General features: G+C 42.4%; 1 protein-coding gene across 4 annotated transcripts; it reads right to left on the bottom strand.

Annotated features, from left to right (window-relative positions):
- Window positions 1-765: 765 nt before the first annotated feature.
- CREBL2 (cAMP responsive element binding protein like 2) lies at window positions 766-21,659 on the bottom strand. 4 transcript variants are annotated; one of them, XM_033058094.1, is made up of 4 exons: window positions 21,489-21,659; window positions 14,347-14,544; window positions 13,132-13,279; window positions 766-929 (listed from the first exon to the last, which is right to left on the bottom strand). In XM_033058094.1, exons 1-4 carry the CDS (start codon window positions 21,501-21,503, stop codon window positions 766-768), a joined length of 525 nt encoding a protein of 174 aa, XP_032913985.1. In that variant the 5' UTR covers window positions 21,504-21,659. The 4 variants fall into 4 exon arrangements, with proteins under 4 accessions (XP_032913985.1, XP_032913986.1, XP_032913988.1 ...); XM_033058095.1 differs by lacking the exon at window positions 766-929 and adding an exon at window positions 8,066-8,442 and having other exon boundaries at window positions 21,489-21,652; XM_033058097.1 differs by lacking the exon at window positions 766-929 and adding an exon at window positions 10,605-12,502.
- Between the last annotated feature and the right edge of the window lie 5,892 nt (window positions 21,660-27,551).

Genomic DNA, 27,551 nt, shown 5'->3' on the forward strand with positions numbered 1-27,551 from the left:
AGGCACGGCTGTGGCACCTGCAGCAGAGTCGCCTTTTCCAAACAGGAGCAGGAACACGAGCTCTGTAGTCCCATGCTGGCCTGGCAGCACCTTTCACTGTTTGGACATATTTGAAGAGGTCCCTAACAGGTGTCCCAGAGGACCTGTGGTGTCCCCTGCAGGGACCTGTGGCTGCAGGTGGAGCTGACTCCTGCTGCTCTTTCTCTGCCAGCACAGCGAGAAAACAATCCAATGGGAATGGCTGGGCCTTCAGTCCTGCTGGCATAGGGAATTACAGTGGAGAGCAGGGGGAGAGGCAGGAGCTTCTTGCAGGCCCCTGTGCCCCCCAGCATTAACAATCTCATGGGAAAGAGGTGCTGTGCATGGAGGACATGGGTCTGAGGGCATGGACACCTTGGGTCCTGCCTCTTGAAGGACGTGCTCTGGAGGCAAACTGGGCTTCCTCCCTAGGGGACATAGGTCCACTTGTATCACTAGGAAGAGGGAACAACATAGTTAGGTCCCAGAAACTCTGTTTCAGTGCTAGCTCAGAAATACAGAGGTGGCTTGAGCATCCAGGCAAAAAAACATCATCTAAGAAGCAGATGGATTACTGATTGTGTTATCGTTTGGGGGTGGTGTAGTCAGCAATGAGAGAACGTGTGCTGGACTCCAACCATGTGAGATGATCACTGTGCTGCTTGGAAACCCTGAGGTTCCCCAAGCTCAGCTATGTCAGCTGTATCTGACAGAGCTGGTTGGCAGCTCACAGACCCATCCTGCCTTTCAACCCCACTCCAACCCCTCTTCTTGCCTTGTGCTCACCAATTTGCTGATGTTCTTTACCCATGAAGGCTGTGTGTGGTCAGTGCTCAGGTAGGGAAGTGTCTGTGGAGGGAGTGGAAAGCAGGAGGAAGGACTACAAGGGTCTGTCAGGTAAAGAAGAGGACCTAATGAAAGGAAGAGGAGGAAGAAGGGACTGTAAGCTGAGCCATTCTCATTTAAAATTGACTTTCTGAATGAAAATTTCTTCACCCAAAATCATCTGAAAAAGAGAGAATTTTTTCCCTTTTTTTCTTTCCCCAGTTATTAATCTCATTAATAAGAATTGGGTTGAGTCTATGTGCGGAATATTCATTTATTTTCTCAATTTCTATAGCATTGCCCAAAAGTACAGTAGCAGACCCTCAGAAAACACAGGTAACTATCCTCTAAATTAAGGCAGCACTAGCATCCTGTTGGGTGAATTCTGCTCACTCTGCTGGATAAATGTGGCCTATGGAAGGTCCAAGCTGCCATACCCCTTGCCTGCAAAGATTTCCTTTTTCCACTTCTTACAAAATTGACAGGAGGGTTCTGTAGGGTTCAGACTGGAGGTCTGTCCCTGCTAGTACCCCACTGTTTACTGTAGCCTTGGTTACTTGAGGACAGGCAGAGAAAGCAGAGAAGATAAAGGACCCCTGACATGTCCTCCCAGCCTTCAGCTGTCACTGGTAGGAATGAACACCCTTCCCAGGGTAGCTGCCAAACAGTGGTGCCATTCTGTAAATCCAGAGCAGGTCCAGAACGACCTAGTCACAAAGTCTGAAGGGCAGGACAAACAGCCTCACACTGCTTGCTCAGAGCCCATCTGCCCATTTCAGGAGCATTTTGCCTGAGAACCAAGGATTTGACCTCTTTTCAGTTGAGCATCTCAAGTACTTTCTTACTATTCTTTATCTTCTCCTCAACTAGCTCTGTACATGGAGAATAGTTGGTCCTCATCCACTCTCTCTGGGCCAGTCTCGGGTTTGTAACATCCGTCACGAATTCTCAGTTATTTCACTACCCAACTTCTTCATTTCTTGCACAGAACTGGCTCCAGACCAGCCTCTCCTCAGAGCATGGCCAAACATCCTCAAGTCCAGACTATCAGAGGCACTTCACACTCAGGGCATCCTAAAAGCCTTGTGGACATTTTGACCGCAGGTGTTAAAGCAGGCAATGGAAGACAGTGTGCAGGTGTCAGCTATCACTCCTCATGCTTCGGTTTCAAAATCTCTGTCTCCCTGCTGTCTGCTGGCAAGAGAGATCCCCAGTCACAACCCCCTCAGAGAAAGATTCTCTTTTTTTCCTGCTTTCAGAGCAAATGTGGCACACTTGGGTTCCTGTTCATGCCTGGAGCCTGAAAGTGCTGCAGCAGCGAAAGTGAACAGAACAAGAGCAGTAGGTCCTAGAGGATGTTATAAACAGGGCTGAGTGTCTCCCTCTGCCATCAGCAGGGAGCAGGAGCACATGTGTGTTGGATCCCCAAGCTGACATCCTCTGAGCAGAATCTCTGCTGGCAGTGTGGGAATGGGGAATCCCTTTTGCTGAGAAATAATGTTGCATATCTGGTAAAAAACTTCCTTCCTCCTCCTCTACAACACAAAGTAGGGTTGGAAGAACCCTCACTGACCACAGGAACACTGCCAGTATGTATTTCACAAATTCAGAAATCCCCTTTAAATAAGGATCTGGTATTTCTCATTAAAGCCACTAGCAAAAAAACTCCCATTAGGAGGCAAGAGGACCTCGAAACTGAGACAAGACCAGTATTTTCTCTCTGGTTCATATTCTGACCTGGTTGCTCCTTACTGAAACACCACCACAGTTTTTCTTTGCCATTTAATAGCATCTGACACAATAAAATCAGATCTAGGCTAAGCAGGTCACCTCAATTTCACAACATTATTTTAAACTTTGGATTGGAGATTGAAACACAACAGTTGTTCTTTTGGTTAGCAGTTTTATCAAAGAGAAGGAAATGAATAGAACAAGCCTTGAGGTCACAGAGGACCACAGGGTCATGGTTACCTACCTCCTGCTAGCTCAGAGTCCAGAGGCACACAGGACACTCATTTCTTCAAGTCTACTGTGTTTCCCCACCTTTCAAAAGCTTTTCACTACAGAAGGTGGTCAGGAAAAGTCCAGAATTGCTACGACACAACAGCTAGGGACACATTGTCCCCAGGCTGAAAGAGCTGGTAGCTCTGTGCTGCCATCATGGGCTCTAACCACCCTGCAACCATGAGTGAAGTTCTGGAGGTTGGGTCTCTTTAAACCACCTTTCCACATCAGTAAAATCCCAGTCACACTTGTATCAGAGTGAGCATGGCTCTGCTTGCCGTGGCTTCTTTCAACCCAGACTGCACTGGTAAAAACACAAGAGCAAGGAGAAAGCTTTCTCACTCCTCCATCACTTTAGGACAGATGATAGATGGACAGACAGGTTTAGGACAGACAGGTTTGGCAGCACCAATGCCAGGTACCTCCTGGTGTGCAAAGGCCCCAGAGGTGCCAGAGACAGGAGGCAGATAATGGACTATCTAAGCAAGAAATGGACAATTCTGTAGGATTTGCCTGATCAATATAGACACTTAACAAACAGAATAAATTCACAACACATCTCAACCCCATCTGCAAAGAAGCTCTGGAAGAAAGCATCCTGGGTCTCTTGCCCATCCATACCTTAGTTTAAAATGTTTCCTGTGTAAGAACATGATACAGTGCCAACCATTTTTTTTTTCCTTCCATTAAGCTGACACACGTTAAGTAGAAATTTCATCACTGCCATTTATACTTAGTGTTAAGTGGCTTGCCCTTGGGAATTCCTAATACAAATTGTCAAATTATGTCCCTTCCTTTTTATTTCAGCAGAAAGTTGGTGGTTAGGTATATTTTTAAAATTTCCAGTTGAGGGGTTGGGGCTAGTGAGAAGCAGACACACACATCACTTGTACGTATTTTTCCACCAGCCTCATGGAGGTGACTCCAAAGTGGCTATCACCAATAATTGTATTTAAGGGTTTCCATATGCCCACTTAAGAATCCCCAGTTTTTTTATTCTCCTCAACTCAACCCATTTAAATTCAGATTTAACTGACATTGATTTAGGAATTGTTTTCCCAAGGTGCTGAACACACACCATCAACTGCAGCTGAAATTCTGAGTGCTCAGCCCTTCTCAATATCAGATCCTTCCTGGTGAAAAGAACAAAAAGCAGATTTGATGTTTATTAAAGCCAGACCCATATGCTCAAAGAAAGGGTTATTAACTCCCTAAGTGATTCTGTAAGTTAATATGTCTTTATTAGTTGGCTCTTTTCAACTTAGCAAGTGTTGTGGAATAGGCCATTATATACAGCAGCTTTATTTGAATTGGCTTCTAGTAAAACATAATACACCTACTGGAAGATTGTTGTATAAATGTCACCTCCTGATGAGCAGTCTGGACTAAACCACAGATTTTTTCTACACTACTGCTAACACACACAAAGTCTTTAATTTGTTTCATGAAACTGGTCTCTGGACAATATTCAGAAGTGACAAATTCAGCAGTAATTCCTTTGTGTGCAGCATCTCAACCATTTTACACCAGCTCTCAATTTGCTCCCACATTTGCAGGGGAATAGAAAAAGAAAAAATATTACATCACTAAATAATTAAATTTGTTCTTGTCTCATGCCTGGGCAGACACAAGCTTTTTCTCTGCATGCACCAGTAAAAGGAAGAGATGCTTTTGGGGAAGAAGGACTGATCAAGGACTTGAATTTTTTTGAGGCGATGTAGAATTAGGTAGCAGAGGCCATATATGGATGGATGTAATTACCCACCTTATTTCCAAAAGCACTACAGGTCTTCTCTTCAGCCCTGGAGATTTACCATCTCCACTTCTACAGATACTCCACAGAGTCCTTCCCCATATTGATCCAAATACAGGAAGGGAAATTATTAATATCCAGAGTTAGCAAGATTTCAGATTAGTCACCAGCTAGCTATAAATGCACCAGGAGTAGCCCTGATTGCATTAACTCACTGCCAGGAGCTCATCTGTCCTCTGGGTTTTTGTAGACTCTGGAACAGCTCTTGCCACATTACTAACTTGGTCTTTCACACTCATTCAGGGCATCTTTGTCAGAATCTTCATTCTTGGGCTTGTATGGGGCTTTTTCTGTAAGAAAAGGGGTGCTGAGGATGTGGCCCTCAGCACAACTGCATCTTCAAAGATCACTTCCTGCACGTTGATCATGTTAAATGCCACAAGAAATTCCTAGTCAGGTAACAAATCACTGGACACTGGTCTCTAAGGGAAATATTTAATGAAACGCAACTCAAGTTCTATTTTTCTTTAAAGGGCAGAAAAGGGGTTTGCAGGGAGCCAGGCTTCCAAATGTCACCTTATCCAGGAGAAACAACTGCTGCCAAGCACTTGGCCCTTCCTTGTAGCCTGATCACTACAGGAGAAACATTACTAGATAATATTTCCCTGTCCCTTGCTACAGTAAAATTGTGTTCTCCAAGGTTCTCAGTGCTCCTTGGAAGGCTCCTGAGATCAGAAATAAAACTGAAGTGCACCAGTGTTGATCCTTCACTCTTACCACTTCCAATCAAGCATGGCAGAAAAATGGCACACATGGAAGAAATTAGCACTTAGAAGCATCCTTGTCAATCCCTGCACTTCTCTCCATTCCTTATAACTAGCTTGAAATTGCTACTTTTTAAAATTCTCACTGATATCTGAAAACAGCTATATGCTAAGAAAGAAGAAGTTTTACAGTAATAAAGAAAATAATTTTAATCCATGCTAACAGGTGATATTTAAAATTACAGCTGGTGGTAGTATTTCTGCTAAGATCTATTAGTAATAGGTACATTTGGTTTTCTAAAATGCCCTATTTTATGCAAAGGAGATGATTAAGAAAAAAATGTAAGGTGAATGCAAGCAATCACAAGAGGCCATTCATCATTCTGTCTACATTTTTTTATGAATACATTCACAGACCTGCAACTGCGCTCATTCCACATGTAGCTCAGGGCAGAGGGATTAATTCAGACAACCTTTACAATTGTTCTCCAGCTGTCAGTCAGCCTTTTTTATCTGCCAGCATGTGTAGACAATATCATTTCCATTCACAATGCCACTCATTTAGTGGTATTGAACTGAAACCACGACATTAAGTGAATACTGCAAAAAAATAGGCAAAAAAAATTACGTAAATCCAAAAAGCTGAAACAGTTAATTGGCTGTTTCTCAAACACCCACAGCAAGCAACACTGGCTCCACTGATGTACCAGTAATTAAAAAGCTAATTACTATTTTATTTCAGAAAGTGAGGAACCCTAAGAATAAAGTAATGAGAGATGCAGCTGAGAATAGTAACACTGTTCTCATCAAGAGATCCCTGCAGCACCATCACCTTGGGAAGCTTTGCACACAGACTTGTCACCAGAGTAATTAGCTAATTAGAAAGCTAGAAAATACTTCCTTCCCCTTTTGCTATCTGAGATCCCAGATATGATTCCAGATTTAAATGGAAAATTAACACTATTACTGTACTTACTTTGATGAAAACTTTTCTGGGCTATGCTCATGAGATAAATAACTTTGGGTCATAATTTTTTTTAATTACTCCCTCCCTTAATTCCACAGGCTGTTTCAGATACATCAACCTAAACTGAACTTGCCCTTTCATTTGAAACCACTGCTGCAAATGCTGGGCAACCTAGAATTGTACAGAAATACAAGCAACAGAATCATCTAAACCCCAATGTTTCAAGTGAATGAAGAATTACACTTTGCAGAACTGTTTCAGTACATGCCCAGCATCTACTGAACAACATCACTGCTGTGTGCTAATGCTGTCACCTTCCTCCTGACCATACAGCTCATCAGAATGCTTGAGCAAGCAAAAACCACTCAGGGGCGAGCCAGCAGCAGCACTGCTTGTGCTAGGCTGAGAAACAAGAGGGTCCTGAGCTACAAAGGGTGATGCTATTATTAAGGATAGTGCAGAAGGGGTATTTACACTGATGTCACAGAGCACGAACTGCAGAAGGGGTGAGCTGGTGGGTATGGTACACATGTGCAGAGGTACAAACAGCAGAGTAACTCATGGTTACTCATACACAGTCCTCTGGAAAAGGAACCCTTGACAGCTTTTGAAAATAGCTGCCAGTCCACTTGGGAAAGAAAGAAGATTCACAGAATAGTCTTTCTCTGTACCAAAGAAGGAATGCATTCCAAAAAAGAGATTTCAAAGGGGAGAGTAAAGAAAAAGCCCAGAAATGCAAACCAGAAAACACTGACCTAGCAACATGTGTTTGATAGGGAGCAGGAAAGAAGTGTTGTTACATCAGAGGGCACTCAGAGCATGCCACATAAGGATGGTGAAGTTGGAGGACACTGCTGGAATGCACTGCCACAGGAACACCCAGCATTGCTGTTGGCAGCACCGTTAAACTCGATCAAAATGTATTCAGAAAGTTACCATGAGAAAGAAGGCATGGGAATAAGTCACCCTTCACAGGATACTTCTACTCACATTGAACAGCCTGTCTCATGAAAATGCACATTTTATAATCCACTTGTAGTCTTTTATTCACACATTTATTTACTCAGCTGCAGCACAGTTAGGAATGTCACCAATACCCACCCAAACATATAGAGATCATACACAGAATTGCTTGAAGCAGCAGTTAGTGCTAGCAGTGTTGGTTAAACCAGTTGTGAGATACAGGCTGACACAAAAAAAAAAAGCAGAGTTAATCTTGTACTAGCTATGGAAGCAAAACTCCTGCCTCCTAAGTGTTTAAAAAAAAAAAAAATAAAAAGCAGTTTAGGTTTTTTAGGGTTTTTTTTTTTTCACGAAGTGCTGCAGAAAATCATTAGCTGACCAATGACAGCATTTTCTAGTTGCAATTTAAAGATTGTTCAGAGCTCCATCCAACCTGATCTTGAACATCTTCAGGGATGGGGCATCCCCAGCTTCTCTGGGCAATCTGTTACAGGCCTCACAGTAAAGAATTTTTTCTTAATATCTAAACCTTCTCTGTCAGTTTGAAGTCACTGCCACTCCAGGCCCTTGTCAACAGCACCTCCCCATCTTTCCTGCAGGTTCCCCTCAGGCACTGGAAATCCATGATAGATCTACATACAAAAATCTGAACATTGCATAAATACAGCATCAGTTAAATTTTAGTCCACTGATGTGCTATTCAGTGTGGGACACTTCAGGTTTTACTGTGGATTAGAAGCTTATGTTTTCTCATACAAATTCACATTAGAGTCATGTAAGAAATTTATTTATTAGCATAACTTTCGGAGAAATTAAGGCTCAGTGACACAAAGAGCAGGAACTCACAAACTGGTATTTTGCCCCGCTTAACTCCAACAGGGATTTCTACATTAGCCCATCCTCTATCACCCATGCTGTAACTTTTGAGCACAATGAGGAGGACTATGGTTCTTATTTCAGCTTTTCCTCTGATTTCCCTGCATTTTGAGACTAGTCTCAAACACTTACTTCTTATATTGACAATAATTTTACAGGTAATTATAGTGATTACAATTTCTTGGAAAGTAGTAAATGGAGTTATGATCCCAAAACCTCTCCAGCTCTTCAGAAAAAACTAGATTCATTATTGATGTAGGTTAATCTTCACCCTAAAATGTAAAAGGGAAAGAAAAGGAAAAACAATCAGTCACAAGCACTCTCAAAGTTGGCCAGATTTCAGCTGTCAAGAAAGAGAAAAGCTTTTTGAAATTTCTCTAATACATTAAAATAAACCCCTGATACAAGTTAAGATACTATTTGAAAAGCACTTACCAGGAAATTCTTGGACAAACACTTATTATCAGATTATGAAACCAGACTGTGAAAAGAAAATACTTTTCTTTTTTTTACACATAATTGCAAAATGTTCTCAGTTAAGTGACGAGTCAATTAAATGTGTCCCCTTCACTGCAGGATTCTGTGCATGCAGCACATACACAGCATACAAAAAGACAAGACCTATTGCATGTTATTCTTATGAAGCTGCCACTATCTGGTCCATCCTTGGGTTACACTCCCCAGAAGGACTGGTGCAACTGTACAGTGCTTAGTCCATCATCATCCACTCAGTTCAGTCTACACTTAACCCTAACAACAGTTCTGGTGTTGGTGTAAACACCAAATAGTACAGACAGAATTTTTTAAGACTGTGGACAGTTTCCAAGAGATACCCACCTTTAGCTTAGCAAATGGGTCTGGTTGAAGATTAAATTTCCATGGCAAGTGGGAAAATGAGGCATTTCCAGGCTCATTTCCTTTCTCCAGTACTTGTGAGAGAGAGCCAGCTGTGCTCACTCACTGGAGGAGAAACATGTGAAAGGCTGTACCCAGCCTACACAAAGAGAGGGTAAGACTGTACCAACCTACATTATTTAGGGAACTAGATGACCGGAGGATTTGGCTGTATCAGTCCTAGGAGCCACCCCAACAAGGATGAAGAGTAAGAGCATTAGAGCAGCAAACAAGCCTGAACCACAAACACTTGCTGGTTTTCAAGGGGAACTGCTAGGTTTAAGTTTCAAAATAAAGGACTCCCAGGAATCCAGCTAAGGCCAAAAAAATGTATAACACAGCACAACCTGCTGCCTAATAGAAGCCACAAACTTCAATGAATGATTGCTTCTGGGAATCCTATATTTTGTAATGGACTACAGTATCTAGAGTAGATAGAAAAGTTGCATACAGAGCTGTAACTTATGTGTCAGATTTTTGCTTGCAGGACAATCAAGGATGATGGAGGCAGTGACAGGCCTCTGTCCATCTGCAGGAAGCACAGGAAACCTGTCAGAACATGGATACACTGTTTGTGCCATACAGTTTGCTAAACACAGCCTTGTAATGTCAAGTGCTGACTAAGCCAAGAAGCAGGGGCCACCATAACAAGGAACAGAAGAAACTGCTGCTCACAATGAGAAATTCCAACTCTCCATTTCCTCCAGAAAAGAAACCCTTCTGCTGAGAGGCTTCCTGTTTGATATCACAGCATGTGAAATAGAGAAAGGGAGAAGAAAGCAAGCAGGGCATTTCTGGCAAGATAAGAGCTGTGTTTGTCGTGTTACTGAGTGCTGGGCAGAGCTGTTCTGGTCACACACCGTAACTCCTCTACATGTTTTCTACTGATTCTGAAAGACACTTAAGCATCTGCATAACATTTGAAATATGTGTCTAATTACAATACATTGTTTACACCTGAAAGTGGACTGTGAAAGACTAATTCTAACCCAAAATAATCCATTACACTTCTGGTATGATCATGTCTTAAGGTCCAACTACAAGGTTGGCAGAGTATAGTTCTGATCATTTGGCCTAGGGGTTTTCCTCCTCCAGAAAATCCAGGAAAAGGAACAGGTAAGGATTGAACATCAACAAAAATCCCCAAACTTATGGACAAACTTTCAGGACAAATTGCAGTGCAGACCTTCAGATAGAAAGGGTGCATGATGGGGATGGGCAAGACAGGACATGGACAACACAACATGAACCCTCATATCCTCCCCATTTCTTCATGTGACTTAACCTCTTTTAACAGTCTTGTGTGTCTGTGCAACATTTTTAGCAATTGCTAACTAAGCACCTGGTTGCAGGGTCTAAAGAATAAACCTAAAACCATGTGTTAAGGTTCAATACATAGGTGCTTAGAACAGAATTCTGAAAACAATTGTGCTGTACGCTGAAATATGGTACTTGATTATTTTCAGTGCTTTCACCCCATCCTGAATTGAGACAATGTTAAACAGACCCAATTAGTTCAATAAAAAGGCAACACTCGGTGTAGCAAAGTAATTCATTATAATATTTATTCTATGAAACAATGCTGAAAACATAAGATTAAAAAATGTTCCATGCATTTTGTAAAACACAGAGAGAGACATTGTCATAAACAAAACAGAATAAGCAAGCCAAACCCCCTCTGAAAATCCTGAGAGCTCCACTCTCCACATTGCATCATATGAATACAAAAAGCATATCCAGGAGCAAGAGCAGTCTGAGGAAAGTGGCAGATTATCTGCCAATAACTGGTACGAGTACATCAGCTCACAAGAGCTTTGCCATCACCTTTCTTACTACAAAACCAAACTGATGCAACTTGCTTTCCTTGCTACCAGTTCCTGGCATTGTCTTTGCCTGGGAAAACAGGATAGCACAGCAGAATTCACACTAAGCTGCTGTCCAGAGAGGTACTAGGGCCCAAAATGTAGGTAGCTATGGAAAGGTATCAAGGCCCAGTGGTGAGTGGGAATGGCTACTGCTGCCCTGCTGGAAGCAGGCTGCAGGGACACACCTTGACTGTCCTCCCGGGCAGACAGCGGGTGGAAAATGCACCCAGTGGAAGAAGCATGGGCAGAAGCAGAGTGACTTTATGATGCTTGTATCCCCAGTCTGTTCTGTTTGTGCTGGATATCAAGTTCTGCACCTTTGAGAATGGTTCTGAGCAGGAAGAAGCGCAGAGTTTGTTTGCAGAAACTGCACTTGCTCCCCCCATCCTTCTGCCGGGCTGTGCTGCCTGCAGCATGGACAGGGAGCAGGAGAGAGCTCTCCTTTGCTTTTAGTAATTTTTAGCTAGCTGAGGCAGAGAAGTTCCCTGGACTGTGGCTTTTCTCAGAACTTTCAAACCTGCTCTGGACTGAAAATCCAAAAGAACACCGGAAGCTCACACCTGTGGCTCACCGGGGCCTGGGACGTGGCATTCCAGTGCAGGAAGGACTGATGGAGAGTGAGAGAGCCAAGCTACACCCCACAACAAGGACTTGCTGAATTTGCCAGCTCTTCAGAAAAGCAATAGGTTTTATTGTTTAATATCATTTATTTTTTTATGCTTGTGAACACTTTGCTTGTTAAATAAACAGGTTTTTTCCACTTTTCTTCTACGAAATCTTTTGCCAAATCAGCTGGGGAGGGGCCACTTGAATGTTCTTCCTAGGGGGACCACTTTGGAAGTTTCTTCACAAATTTGCTCTAAACCAGGACACACAGGAAATGCATCTAGTACCTCTTTAAGAATCCCAGTCACACAAAAGACATACTGCATTACAGATGGATGGCAAGAGCAACATGTGAATTTAGGGTACAAATGACATTGCTATAAATTTTCTTACTGAAAGCTTTTGATCCAGCTCCTTCTCCACAACCTAGAGTACTGGGCTTGGCTTTAGCAAAGCTGTTACAAGATTCTTCTCTTGTTTTTCTCTTACAGAACCTCCCAGAGTCCCACAACAGTTAACAACCACATAACCACCAAAGACAAAGCCAGCCTAATTCTGGGCTCTGATATAAAAGCAGCCCCACTCTTGTGCTGGGAACACCCCAAAGCTGCCATAGCTGTATTTGGGGAGGGCAGTGTAGCAAAAGGAAGAACAAGGCTCCACTTACACCAACACCTGCTGCCACAAAAGCCCCACCTCACAAAGCCTTAGGAACACCATAATCAAAGAATTTCATGTGGGGAGGAGCAAAGAGAAGAGAACAGCCTGGGATCTTTGCCCCTGCACCTGGAGATGCATCCACTCTTCAGAACAGCATTCTTCCTCCTGCCAGCTCCTGAGCCACCTCTGCTGCAGCGCGGAAGGTTCTGCATAGGCCTCCTGAGAATGATGCACCGGCAGGGGAAGATTGTTATGGTTGAAAAAGTGGTTTTCATGTCGATTCTTGAAAACATACAGCTAGAAACTCCTATTTTTAAAAAAATTTCAGTGAAGTGTAATTGTAGCCTGTAGCACAAACTGTTACAAAATTAGAAGATACAGAATTGCCCATGCTACACCTTAACTCTCTCCCTTTGCATATAGTATCAGGAATATGACTTTGTATCACATGGTCTTTTCACTTTCCAATTTCCAGAAGAAACCTATTCCATTCCCTGCATAAAGCACAAAGGAGACAGAAAGAAGACTCCATAGCAAATTGCACATCCAGCATTTCTCTCTTGTAGTGCTTGCAGCTAGAAAAATGTTTTCTCGGTAAAGTTTTTAAAGTTCAATTACGTTCTATGTGCTCCATTTAGCTTGCATTAAAAAATCAGAAAATGCTGTAAGAAATTAAGGTCTTCACAGGTCCCCACAGGCTTTGGTGAAACACAAAGTCTTCTTTTAAAATAACTGCCCAGCTTCCTCTATGGTGGAATTTCTGTGTTGTCCATGTAAACATTACACAGAGTCTTTGTACCACCCACTAAGCTCTTTGCTTCAATCAACTATTTGTGCCCAAAAGCACATCCTTATGTTTCTTCCTACACCACAGCCATCCTCCTACACCACAAAAGATGTAACAAAACAGGAATTAATCACAGGCTGGATACTTACAGGGATTGCTGCTGTTTGCCTCTGTCTTCGCAGCCTTGGCAAGTTTGGTTGAGTTCTGCTGTGCTTTGCCTTGCTCCTCTCCAGTTAGCAGGGCTTTTATTTCCGAGGGGATTTTCCCTTGGTCCATGGCCATGCACCACTGCTTGTACTGAAATATGCAAACACATTAGGCCTTAGCAAACTGCCAGGCTCACATTAGCAGACAAAACAGGGCTGTAATCTTTACCTTCCGGTATATTCATTTAAGGTCTGAATGTACTGAGCTGAAGCCTCTTACGAAACTGCAGAGCCCTAATGAGCTGAGCACGTGGCCATGGCCGCATACCTGGCCTCAGCAAAGCCTCTTGCAGTCAATAAACTGCTGCTCAGAGGCAGCACTAGACAGAATACTGTAATTATTAAACACCATGGAACACTCTGTGCAATTTCTCACTGCTGGCATGCGAGAATACCGTTCCAGTTCATGGCCTATTAAAAACAAATATTTCACATGACTCTGAAGCTGATGGACTATTAAGAGGTCCTTTCCCATTGCGCAAGGCACAGTGGAAGCGAATGTGCCTTATTCCTACTTCCCTCATCTTAAATCCTTCATTGTCAAACCCTGAAGCACATCAAAAATCTGTGGCTGGTTGGCTGGTTGGCTGGCTTTTCACCTGATCCTAAACCTGCTGACTTGTAGTGATTAGCCCTGCCCATTCAACAAAACCTAAAGCCAGGTCAAGGCAGTGTCCTCAACACTGGTGATATTTCAATGACACGACTGTGTCTGTATTTCCAGATGAAACAAACTTCTTGGTTAAAGCTGCTCATTTGGCCAAGACCCCCATCTTGCACATCCTAGAACCACCTACACAGAGAGCATGCTGCAAGAATCCACCTCCCCAACAGAGAAGCAATGACACCCTGTGGATATATGTTTGCCCTTTGATATTTCAACATCTCCTCCCACAATCTACCTCTGTCAAAGGTTTTGCAAAACCAAACATTTCAAAGACAACAGACTCAAATGAAATAGCACTTTACCAGCAGATAACTTGTGCCACGAATTCATATTCTACACACCAAAGCAGGCAAACAGCTGGATGCATCTGATGTTTTGATACCTCCTGGCCAGCCAAATGCCACTGTCAGTCACTGTGCTCCCGAGAACAAATACTCACATGGACAGGTCCCAGATGATACTGAGGGCTGGGTTAAATGATAATTCCTTACCATTTCAAGCTCTTCTCTGAGAGCACAGATGGCTCGCTCTCTGCTTGAAACCAGCTCTTCCAGGTACTGGTACCTCAGTTTCTTCCTGGCTCTGCACTCTCTTGCACTCTGACGACTTCTTTCAAGTTTTGCCTTCAAGTCTATTTTGGCTGGTTTACGACCTCGCTTGCCTGGTTTCTTTACTTTGCCTCCAACCACCTGGAAAGGAAGGGCACAACAAAGATCCTGTCTGCAAAGGTAATGCTGGAACCGTGTGACTGTAACTACTAGGAGTCTCAAGTATAAAATCTTGAATATACATTCTGGAGCAACAGAGGAAATAAGAATGCTGAGCTGTGAAGTTTTCAGGACTCTCTCCAGTGGCTCTATTTCTCTCTCACACTGGGAAGCCCAGAACTGAAGACACTGTTTCAGGTATCTATGAGGGTATGTGGGTATTGAGGAGGTATAATCAGCTTGTAGTGAAATTGCTCTCATATCACCAACAGCCTCTGCTCTAGCAGGTCTCAAAATATTATATTACAGAAATTAACACTTCAATTTAGAAAAAAAAATATTTGTTTCTATCAATATAATGCAAAACTTAGTTTTGCTGCAGTCAACAGTTTCAGCATATTCCAAATTCAGTATTATTCACTAGACACTCAAGCTTCCTTGGCCTAGATTTCTTTCAAAGGAATCTTGAGGAGTTTTACTGAACAGGGAACTCAGTCACACTGAGTCCTATCTCTGTTGCCTCTGCTCCAGCAGTATATCACCACTCTGGCCATGTTCACCTTCAAAGCATTACTCCACAGCCTGGTGAGTCCCCTCACATAACCTGTCAGTGCTGAACTCTCCCTGTTCCTAATGCAGATCCTGCTTGCAGAAATGTAACTCCCTAGTTTCTTGCCCCATTGAATGCAGGTTTTGCAATCGCCCTTCCCTCTCCTTTGTGGCTCCTTTTTTACAGGTCTGAGAGCTTGTCCTGCTACAAATAAAAAAAAAACCAGAATCAAAACCAAAAAATACAACCCCCAAAACAAACGTTTCTTCTGTGTTTACTCTGTGTTTCCCCACTTAAATATTTTACTCTTAACCTTTAAGAAAGCCTTAAATATGGTCTGAAGCTTAGTTCACTGGTCATTGGGCAGTATTAGCCAGTGAGCATTACATCAGCCACACACCCCAGCTCTCCTCTGAAGTGAGAACTTCTCTTTATTTGCATTCTGACCACACTGTTTGACTGGAGGGGGTGTGGAGAAATACACCTAACACAAACACCTGCATACAATAATTTCAGTGCTGCCTTGGTGTTTCACCATCCTGGGTACAGACAGACTTTTTCTACTAGGCAGTGTTCAAAATACCAGAGTTCATAATTTTTTTAAAAAAGTACTTTTACTGTGAAAAGCTACAGAATAAGTCATTTTTAACATTCAAAGAAGTCACTTGTTCTGCAAACTTAGCAAGCTGCAATAAAAACAATAACATAGTGAATTGATGTGCCAGAATGAAGAGGGAAAAAAAAGGATTATACAATTGAGCCTATTCTTTCTTTGGAAAGTGAGTCAACAATCACATGCCAACACAATCCTACCCTCTCTGTATTGTCCGTCCTGATTTATTCAGGAGTAGCTGCCTGCCATAAACAAATGAAAGAACAGAAAGTACTTAATGGACATCTATGATAATGAAACAAACACAATACATTCAGAAGAGCACAGGAAATAAAATAAAGCTCTTTTACACTTGAACTGCGGAATAGAGTTTAAATAACTCTTTACTTCATCAAGGCACTCCCCTTAAGATTTTCTAGTCCAGAAAATCTAATGTAGTTCAAAGTAAGATAAAACTAACCAGATGTGGCCAAGGCAGGGGGCAGGAGCTCTAAAGAAGGGAAAGTGACTGTCCTCCTTCAGGCATGACAAGGTCTGTCCCCTCATGGAAACACACTCCTGGTTATGGATGCTGTGATCCATACTCCCAAACCACTAGAAGGTAGAACCACACAGAATCTTCCCAGGTGGGACTGTAGGCACTCACAATTTGCTATCTCTTATTACTTGCACTTGGAAGACTGATGGATATTACATACTACACACTACAGCCAAAGTACTTCAGTTTCCAAAGACTTTTAGCACCTGAGGCTTTTCTGTGCTAATGCAAGGTAGTTCAAAGTAAATCTCTGAATTCAAGAGCTAGATAAGGTCTTGTAAAGACAAACACTGCAGCTCTCTTAAAAGACCTTGGCCACTCTGGGTTCTGACCCTGCAGGACACAAGTGAGCTGGCACTCAAGGTTGGGGCCCCAGCACACCCCACACTGCTGTGTGAATAAAAAAGTACTTTGAGTCCTAATCCTGCACAGGAGCATTGACAGCCATGTCCTATCTCCAAAGCCTCAGGCAGGTGAGTGGTTCCCACAACACCATTTCTCACAATCAGCAAGTTAAAGACTGCTTAGCACATGGCAAATGCATCCTGGATCCACCGTTATCCATAAATTGCTTTCCCTTTGGTCACTCCAGAGCTCTTTCTACAGACAGGTGTGCCAACTGCTCTCCTCCAAGATCTTTTACCACTGCAGCAGCCCTTAGGGCAGGAAAAAGCCTTGTAGCTCTTCAACCATCCAACCATGGTTACCTGCCAATGCTCTAACCACCAGGACTATGCAGATAATGAAAAGCTTCCTTCCCTTTTGACTCTAAGCACTAATGCCCTAATAATCTGCCTTCACACTATTCCCAAAGCCTCATACTGTCTTCATGGCTCCTGGAGCTCACCACACAATTACACATCACCCTGCAAAGGGCAGCAATGCTAAGTCACTGAATCAAATCCTGCAACCTCATCTATTTTTCCTCACCAATATTTAGAAGCTCCTGCTGTAACCTTAAGCAATCCAGCTAGGGAAAAAAAGGCCTGAGAAATCCTTTGCCCCCATCCAGCATTACCGCATCTCCCCGACCTCTAGTCCTGTTTGCCTGTTCAGTTGCTATGCTGATGTGACAGAAAGAAGACAAAGCAGAAGTGATGGTTGATGTTGAACATGGCAACAGACCAAGCAAACATTTTTTGTCCCTTTGTATTCCTCTGGAGTTTATAAAGGGATGTGATCTATTAGCATTCAGCAGTGGAGATTTGGGTCTTTTTCAGGGAGTCATACGCAGTCAAGACTCAGAACAAGATTAACCATAAAACTCTTCACAGAAATATTCATAAAGGCATGCACTAGTCAGCTCCCATTTCAGTTCACTCAGACTTCAGAAAATAGAAGAACATAACTCTTCTCTCAGGCACATGGTGTGGTTCTTGGGGTGTCCTGCACAGGGCAAGAGTTGGACTCAATGATCCCGAGAGGGGAAGAATCCATTCCCACTTGCAAATATTTTTACAAAATCAGAAAGCAAATGAAGCCAGACACAAGTCTGCTAATAAAAATGAAGTTTTCTGATCTTCTAGTTCAAAGCATACCACTCACAGTAGCAGTACAAAACCCAGCTAGAGAGCATGCTTGTTATTCCTCCATTTCATGACATTTCATATGCCCAAAACAATTATTTTACTTTCACTGGCAGACAAAATGCATCCGATAATGATCCAAAAATGTAAGATACTATTTAGTGAGCAAACACGATCTAAGTCTTAAGCAGATGTGTCAACAGAAATGAATCCTAAAACTCTCACCATACAAAGTGCTTCATGTCCTAAGAATGTCACGTTCAGCACAGATGGATAAAGAATACTATCTTTGCTGCAACATCTGTTTTAAAAAAGGCCTAAATATCAAGTCTTCCTGAAGTGCTAAAGTTCAGGGCAGCAATCGCTCAGATGCCACCTTGACACTCCACCAGTGACAGCCTGTCCCCAAGGAAGGACTTACAGCCTCATACAGGAATTATGTCCACCACTATGCCCTACACATTCTCTCAGTTCATACTAACAGAAACCAAGCATTTTTCTAAACCTGTCCCTGTTAGAACTCAGGCTTAGAGTTCCAACTCTACCACATGTATCCTCCCAGCCCACTGTAACAATGAAATAAAACCCTTCTAGTTGGTTTAGAGACTATAATCTCCTCCATTTCACTTACTCCTTGCAAATATGAGCAGATGTGTCATCTGAACAATGCTGAGCAGGAGCTTCTTAAAACATTTAATGATTTGAAATTGCTTATATCAAATTATAACCAAAGCTGTTAAGGTTTTATATTTCCAAGCAAGCAGTAATGAGAATGCTTTATGTTTGGACATTGTAATAGAAGGATAGTGTGATGCTGACTCTTGTGAATGTTATAAGGTTGAAAGAAGTTTTGTTAAGATCTGTTTTGTTGTATATATAAGTTTTGCAATGTTGAAAGTCCATCTCCAACCATCGGGACAGTTGAAGCAGGAAGGACTGCACACTGCAAGAGGCAGGAGGAGTCAGAGGAGTGACGTATGCACAAGTGTTGGGAGGGCTGGCTTACCAGGGCCTTGGCTTACCAATGACACATCTAAAGGTTGTTAGGGTGTGGGCAGTGTGCCTCTGGCTGCAGCTAAGCACCCAGCTCTGTCCCGTTCCCCTTATTCAGTCCCTTGTTGTGGTTCAATAAACCTTCTATAATTTTAAAAAGTGAGATGTCATTTCTCACAGACACGATCCTGGGTGGAAGAGTTCTCCAGCACACTGAGAAGATGCATAGTCTGAAAAAGCCCTGAAGGTGGAACACACAGCAGCCCGCACCTTAACAACTGAGGTCATCTCCACAGTAGCTCTGTCCTTGCTGTGGCATTGAAAGCATTACCCAGAGCTGTCTCCAGGACTGCCTGAGAGATCGCTCTCTCCCTGACCCCATCACCCCCACAAGCTACAAGACAGCTCATATCCAAAGACTCCTCAAGCTCTCTATCTGAAACACCAGATTTCACACCTGGCTTGCTCCCATACTCCCTCCAAGGGACACCTGCATCCCCATAATTATGACTCAGGACCACACAGGACTGAGTGTTTGATGTCTCACAGCCAGGCTGTGTGGAAACAACCCAGCTCCTTGGGTGCAGCCCTTTGCTGAGAGCATTCCCCTGCTCTAACACCAAGTGCTCCCTCAAAAAGGAAAGCTGCATGAAGACCAGAGCAAGACATCAACAGTTGCTGGATCCACAAATATAGTAATACAATATCTTTTCTGTGCAAGGCAAGAGTATTTGTAATAAAAGAGAGCAACCCAAACCTTTTTTGGTGGTCTGGTTTTGGTTGGCTTGTTTTGAACTTCACTGGAATAACAAAAGTGATATGATGTTACAAACTTTTGTTTCTCATTTCTAGCCATAAACTGAAAAGTTAATTACCCAAATAAGTCTTGTCAGTGTCACCTATAAAACCCTCTGTAAATAATTCAAAAGATTGCATTTAGCTGTATAAAACTGTACTCAGTGTTGACTAACAAGAGTTATCAACTTCTTACTCTCATCCCTATTCTCTGCTCCCAAAGCATGCAACAAATACATAATGTGTTATATGTAAATCTTGTAAACTAGCCAAGAAGTTTCACCTTTAAAGGCTGAAGCCACCATAACAGAGCTTCTCCTTTTCCCTCTGTCCAAATACTTCAGAGAAGCACAAGTGTTGTTTTAACAGGAATTAATTGCCAAAGAACAATTACATCACTAAATCCTTTCCCTTCCCCATCCAATACCTCAAACCACAGCAAGAAGTGAGGCCAGTACCTGAACACTTTTAAACCCTAGTTTAAATCAGTTCTGTAGAAGAAAAGGAGGTAATACTTATGGGGTTGGGGTCTTTTTGTGTGTGTGAGAATAATTTAAGAACATCCTTCCAAAATGAAACATGGAATTTTTCTAGATCTGATGTTAAGGTATTCTACCTCTCCCTTTATTTCTTGCTATTTCCTTCCAATTTTGAGGAATTCTTCTAATGCTCTCTTAAACCAGAACAGGTTAAATTAAAGTGCACTATGATTTGGGGAAAACTTTACAGCCTGCAAGCTCAATTCTAAATTCCCTGTGTCACAAAAATGAAGGCAAACACTGAAGTTGGCTGCAGGCAGTTACAGAATGGGCAGTACACTACCAACACAATTTAGTTGATTGAGTTTTTGCAGGGACAGTCCATTCACAGGCCAACCCCCTCAGCCAGGAGGAAAGCGTGACTCAGTGGAATTTTTAGGAGATTTCAAGGACATGTTGGCTCCAGTTGTAACCACAGTGGCCATAAAACGAGGTATAAATAGTGCTTGCCTCATCCTGACACAGCAACCTGCAATGGGAAGAGCCTTCCAAGGGAAATGGCATCTCTGGGGAGTCATCAAACCCTCAGGGTGACCTGTGGCCTCATGAACTATAAAAACTTGGGAGTGAAGATAGCAACAAGAGTGAATATTCCACTCTGCTGTCTTTTTCTATTCAACTCTACATCGATTTGGAAAAAAACAAAAAAAAAACCCCAAAAAACCCAACAACCAAAAAAAACCCCAAAAAAACCCCACGAATATTTGACTTACTGACTGTGTAAATAGATTTCTTTTATTTAGTAAATGTATCAAAAAATGTTAAAATGTTTCAGAAAAAAAAAAAAGGTAGACTATCAGGACTCCAAATGACACAATGGTAGATCAAATAATATTTTTAAATGAAAATCTGGAAGCTGGGTAGTAGAAATAGCCTAAGTCTGTTAGAGAACACAAAAAGAAATAAAAATCAGATAATGTGCTCCTTGTGCACCTTCTCACGTCCGGCTCTGCTCAGCTGGAAGCCCTGCACCTTCAGGGATGCAACTGTGCTGCTCTCATGAGATTCTTCCAATGCTGGAAGAATCCGAACTCCAGCACCTAGTGCAAGGCTGCAACCCACACTGCTGCTGCTGCACCTCACCATTTGTGTACAGTGTCTATTTATCTAATAAATTCAGGATGCTACTGGGAGCACGAGCCGCTGCACCACACCACGGTGGAATCCAGCCTTTGGCCCATGCCTGGAGCTTTAAGGAAACGCCAGAAGCGGCACTGAAGCGCTGCAAGCAAGATCTAAGGGGGCAACCCTTCCTTCCTGGCGGCTGCAGCAGGCAGAGCCCCTCAAGAGCAGATTCCAGAAGGTTCCCTGCACAAGAGCCTCACTGGCTGCCCTCGGCTCCAGCTGCCGGGTGGGCCCCGCAGCCCCTTACCTTACTGTCATCCATGTGTGCCGCCAGCCCCGATCCGCCTCGCTGCAGCCCCTACACGAGGAGCAGGCGGAGCCGCCCGCCCGCAGCCCCGGCGGACACCGCCGCTCACCGAGGCTCAGGGCCGCCCGCGACTGCCGCCATCACCCACCGCCATGTTTGTTTACAGCCGAGGGGCGCCGTGGCGACGGCAGAGCGGTGCACGCTGGGAAGTGTAGTCTTGTTCGGCCCCGTCGCCATTGGCTGCCGCCCTGATGGGGACGGGAAAAACTACAACTCCCAGCAGGCCCAGCAGAAGAGCGGCGCGGCGATTGGTCCTCGCCGGCCGGGCGAACTACATTTCCCATGAGGCCACGGGCGCTCCCCTGCCTCGCCGCTGCAACTCTAATTGTTTTGTTGGTGTTTTGTTTTTTTCTCGTGTTTTTGTTTGTTTACTTCTTTGTTTGTTTGTATTTTCTCTAACGCTCGCGCCATTCCACGGCTGCTCTGCTGCAACCCCAGTGGCTCCGGAAAGATGACCAGGGGCTGGTGGGGCCAGGGCTGCCGGCTCCGGGCCTACGCACGGGCCGTCTCCAGCTAGATCGTAAAAAAACCCCAGACCAATAAAACAACAAATTTAAGTTTTCTGCTGGTTTTTTACCTTGCTTTTCCCTAAGATCTCCTGAAGACAGAGCCGAATTTTCCAGGCCACCTGGACACTACAGAGCTCCCCAGGCCTGGAGAAGCAGTCTGTAATCCTTGGAGAACGCCCACTTCCCTCCCATTTTCATGGGACACAAGGCACAGATCGAATGTTGAATGCTTGATGCAAAGCCCGACCATCGTCCTGTGTCTGTGCCCTGAAATAAAGCCTGTGCTTGCTGGAAAGACACCGATACCGCAGTGCACAGTTCTCTAAAGCATGGCCCACGTTTCAAGCTGGCGGGGAAACCTGAAGCTCGGTGTGTTTCATGTTGCTGCATGTTCCTTTTTATTCCTGCAACTCTGTTCGCAGGAGTTTCCCATGACTTAATCTCTCTTACATGCAATTGTTAGGGTTGGAGGCTTTGTCATGGGATTTTCCCCCTGAATCACAGACCTTCCTCTTGAAGGGATATGCTTGCTAGATGGCAGAGACAAAGCACTTTCCAAAGCTTTTTTTAAATTTTTTTTTTCTCCCTCTAAAAGCTTATGTGCTTCTCAGTGGTCAAAGTCAAGGCATTTTGCATACTGCTTCCTATTTGCTTGTCCAAAAACAACGAATCAGCTCTGGCAACTCCCCCTTGAAATAATAGCAATAAAAAATCAGGGATGATCGGTGTGTTGAACAAGAGGCATCAGCTAATAAAGTGGAAGGAATAGCTCGCTGTGGGCTTGTCTCCTGTGATGTGACCCCCACCTTTGCCTTCAAATTCTTCCAGAAGGTGGTGAGGCGCCTCATACTGCCTTTGGCACTATCCTGGGCCATAAAGCTGGCTTTAAAAGCCAGCTGGGGGTTTCCCCGGTGAAGGGAAATATTGAGTGGCAAAGAGCCAACATAGCTCACTTAGGCAACTCTCTGTTGCAACATGAGTGGAGGGAGGAGATTAGACAGAGCCCTGGTGCTGATTCAGAAAGGCCAGAATCCTTTTAACCAGCAAATTAAAGTTATAGCTGCATCTTTTCTTCCTACTAGATTGCCCCACACTATCTATCCTGCTTTTATCACCGCTTCTGACCTGGGTAAAGCACAAGTTCCCTGTCTCAGCACTTAAGAGCTTCTGTATGTTAGCAGGAAACAACTCAAACTATGCATTTCAGTCTGCTTTTCCACTCTGGCTCTGCTGTCCTCCTGGATGAATTTGGACATGTGAGCTGAGTGGGAGGGAGTCTGTCAGAAAGAACAATTGTGAATGGAACAGAGTATTATTTTTATTTACATATATTCATATACAGAGAAAGCATAAGATTATGGCATTTTAAACTGATTTTAGCAGTTTAAAAATTTAAACCATAGTGATGTACACCAAGGAAATCCTACCTTGTGTTACATTCAGTGTCATATTGTTTTGTGCATTAACTATTGCAGGTCCCTGATGAAATTAGTAATATTTGTTAAAAGAAGGGTTGGGCTTCTGAGATCCAGAGAGACTTAGAGGAAGATAAATAAAGTGAGTTTGGCAATCAGGCAATAGCTTAAAAATCACTGCTTATGTCAGTGTGACTAAAAAAGAGATATAACTCACAGGGTGATTCTGCACCATGTGCTCGTATTTCAACACATCCCAACAGGGTATTTATTCTTCCTAGATCTGTAAATGTGTTAATTCAGGCAATTCAAAATCTGTTCCTCTGAAATCCTGCCTGAAATAAGAATAAATATTGCAATCTTTTGGTATCAAGCATTTTGCTGAAATTGCTCCACTGTACATTTGTGGAATCTTTAGAAATTCAGAGCCTTTGAGATGAGTTCATGTATAGATGTGAAGGCAAAGATAAAGCTAAGATATTCTCTTGTTTGTCTTCCAAATGTACTGAGATGTTAATTGCTTTAATAGAGATGGTAACTCATTTGCCATGGGGCAAAGACTGTGCAAGAACAGTCTTTCAATCCCTTGGGGTTTGGGTTTTTTTTGTGGAACTAATAGAGAAATTGCACTTTTCTGCATCCTTTAATACCCAATAAATGTTTCTGGAAATAGAAGCAATTTTGTAGATTTTGTTCACTCTGAGACAGAGGACACCTTTAACTTTATTTAAACCCACCAGTTAAAGTATTTGTCACCAAGGAGTGACCCAAAAAAGGTTTATTTACCTAATATTCTATACATTTATATATAGAATATTATAGAATATAAATTTATATATAGAATATAATAGAATATAATAGAATCTATAGAATATATAGATTATATAGAATATATATATAATATTTTATATAACTAGAATAAAAGTATACCAGTTTGTTGTTAGCTTGTATTTTTTTTCTTACATTAAAGAAATCAGCTATATATGCTAAAGACCTGGATGACCTGGTAAACACGTGAACAGCACAATGTGAACAACAGTGATTGATCACCTCATTGGTATGATTAAAAGAAAATTCTGTTTAAAACAAATGTTCTTTGAAAGTTGGTTTTTAAAACCTAATCAGTGTTTGAACAAAGCACAGCACATTGGGAGCCTGATCTGCAACTGCTTCCTAAACACTGTATAATTAAATGTTGATAAGGGACTCTTGTATTTGCTAAATTCTACTTTGTGACAAGATGAGTGCCTTCTGTAGTTGCAGATGCATGAAGTCACATCTACGAGGGGAGTTCTTCCCGTTTAGCTATTGTAAATGTACTTCTCAAGTAAAATGGACTCGAAATAAGATAACTTGGAATAATCAGCTCTTGTCCTGTGCATACACAGGCAGAAAAGTTACTGCTTTATCTAGCTAAACTAACTTTCCCACATAAGCAAAAGATTGAGACAGTGCTCATGATGCTTTTATATTGCTGAAGAGTATCTGCAAATTAAAATATTGCATGAAAAACGTTTATGCTGCAGTTGGAAAGGAGCTACTTCATATTTTCTAGCTTGCGGAAGGGAGAAAAAGAAGTCAGATGATCCTATGCTTCACAAATATGATTGGCAGTTTCAAATATGATCAGAGGGGAAAACTAGAAATGGTTCAAAAAGTCATTTCAATAACATGGACTTAATACAAAATTTAAACTAAATATAAGAACTGAGAGCCAAGGATCAAGACAAACAAATCACTGATTAAGAAGATGACAAAGAGTGGGTTAAAGTTCAGTGAGGTGTGCAAGTGAGTAAAATTCAATCTTGTTCCGAAACAACAAAAAAACAGAACAGCACAATATGCCACATTCCAGAATGTGAGAGCCATGTTGTATCTGGCACTTGAACAACAGAGAATTATTGCTGCTGATATGGTAATTGCAGAGGTACAGAAAAAAGTGGGTGGATCATGTGAAATTCATGAAATACTTGAGGTGAACTTACAGCAGGATTAGTCTTTTAATTGTGTACATTGATCTCTATGCACAACTGGTTTACTAAAAAGGCATATTGTTCATTCTCAAGAGGTTTAAAAATCCACTTCAGCTCAGTGTCTCTTATTTTGGTTCTTAAAATGTTTTGCAACATGCTGCTCCCCTTTGGCCTACGCAAACAAATATGTCTGTATATGCATACCTACTAGAGCCAGTCAAAACTGCTGTCAGTAGCTGTGTTTTCTGGTAAGAGCATTTCTGGTTGCTTTCCACAAGACATAAAATCATTTTAAACACTTTTGTCCAGCCCCAGATTCTGTGGCATGGGCTGTGCTCACATCCAAACATTTACTAATCTAAGTCTGATACTGTTGTCTTGTCCAAGGGCATAAACAAGGTTTCTGCATAGCTTGAGCAAAAATTGAAGGACTTGTATGGCAGGCTGGATCTGCACTGTAACTGGGTCAGAGGACTTCCAAGATGACCTTGACTACTTTGAGAAATGCCATTGTCCCTCATGTGAAGGGCTGGAGCATCACATACAGCACTTTGTATTTGATGTGTATTTGATTTCCTGTGTTGCCCTAGTTGCCCATGAGCCTTGTATTTGTGTTTAATGAGTTTTGTATGTAATGAGAATGCTCATGTGAACAGGAGTTACTTACAGGATCAAATCTGCACTGCAAAAAGTGTTGTTTTAATTTGTAATAAATGTAAATGAAGGATCCACTCCTGGGTAACACTCATTCACAGGGAATTTCAATGCAACAGGGAAAATATGCAGCAGGCTCCTGGGAGCTGACAGACTGCCTGCCTCACCCATCCATACATACTCGCAGGGAAAATAAAAGTGAGTTGTTTCAGAAATACACTGAAAAAAGCACTGTTACCCCCTAACCTGTTGTCAGTTCCCTTCTTCATGACTCCCAAAATCTTCCTGACATGTCCCAGAGCTCCCATTCCACCAACTCCTAAAAAAATTCCACCAACTTTTCCCTTCCTTTGGAGACAGCTGGGGTTGTTCAGCCTGGAGAAGAGAAGGCTCCAGGTAGATGAAAGGGGAAGAACAATAACAGGTAACACATTTTTTAACGTCACTAGGGCTAACACAGTTTGACTCACATGGGTAGATTGGTTTTAGAGCATGTTACTTTTATGCATGCATTTCAAAAAATAGGCTGATCAAATTTTGCATTTTACTTCACTGAGCTTGCAAAAATTTGCCTATCAGGTAGGCCAGGTGCAATGCACTAAAAAAGTGCAGAAAAAGTGCAGATACTCTTGAATTTCTTTCTCTACTTTCACACAACCTGATACTTTGTCAGATTCCCGAAAAGTATTATTGACACCTAAACAGTGAATCTAAATACCCCTATGCTTCTCTCTTGGTAACTCAAAGCAAATTGGAATGGCTTCTCAGGCATTTGGAGTGATTTAGGTAACAATTAAAATGAGTTCTGGTAAACTCCTCAGTCAGGCACATGCCTCTAACTCTGCTCACTTTGAACTTGGCATCACTGGAAGAAATGACATTTAAATGTGCAAGTCAGACTGCTGACAGTTCTCAAACTATCATATCAAAAATCTAAAAACCAAGAAGATTGACCACAAATTCACATAAATACCTAGTTTTCTCATTCACACACACACACGTGTATACACAAAACAATTGTAAGCTCCAAACTATCTCTGACTTGAAAGCATAATTGGTTTGTGGCAAGTGTGTGAAGATTTGGAGGATTAGCTGTAATTATAAGATCAAAATTAGAAAATATTGACTAGTTTGCAAAAAGCATTCAAGTACAAGATTGGGTCAGGGTGGGGTGGGTGTGTTATGTATATCTCCTATGTCATAATAAAAACCCACACACTGAACTCTTATTCCTTCTTTTTAATTTTACAAGACTGCTAAACAAATGTCAGGCAAGATTGATCCAAGAAGGAAATGGGCTCTGTGAAACACTAGCACTGAAATTTAAACAAGTGGTCTTTTTTGAACTTCTACCTCAGGATTTCCCTCTAGAATTTGTGACTGGGGACTATATTGTTCCCCCTAGAACCAGAAACTAAGACTAGAGTTTTAGAAACGATACAAAATATTTTG

Source organism: Catharus ustulatus, chromosome 4 (assembly GCF_009819885.2).
Source record: "Catharus ustulatus isolate bCatUst1 chromosome 4, bCatUst1.pri.v2, whole genome shotgun sequence".
NCBI lineage: Eukaryota > Metazoa > Chordata > Aves > Passeriformes > Turdidae > Catharus > Catharus ustulatus.

What these genes read in the sequence shown, in the direction of transcription:
- CREBL2 (XM_033058094.1), bottom strand. An exon ending in TCAGAGAAGAGCTTGAAATG is followed by an intron (nt 13,280 to 14,346) that starts GTAAGGAATTAT and finishes TGCATATTTCAG; the next exon opens with TACAAGCAGTGGTGCATGGC. An exon ending in GGCAAACAGCAGCAATCCCT is followed by an intron (nt 930 to 13,131) that starts GTAAGTATCCAG and finishes TCCTTTCATTAG; the next exon opens with GTCCTCTTCTTTACCTGACA.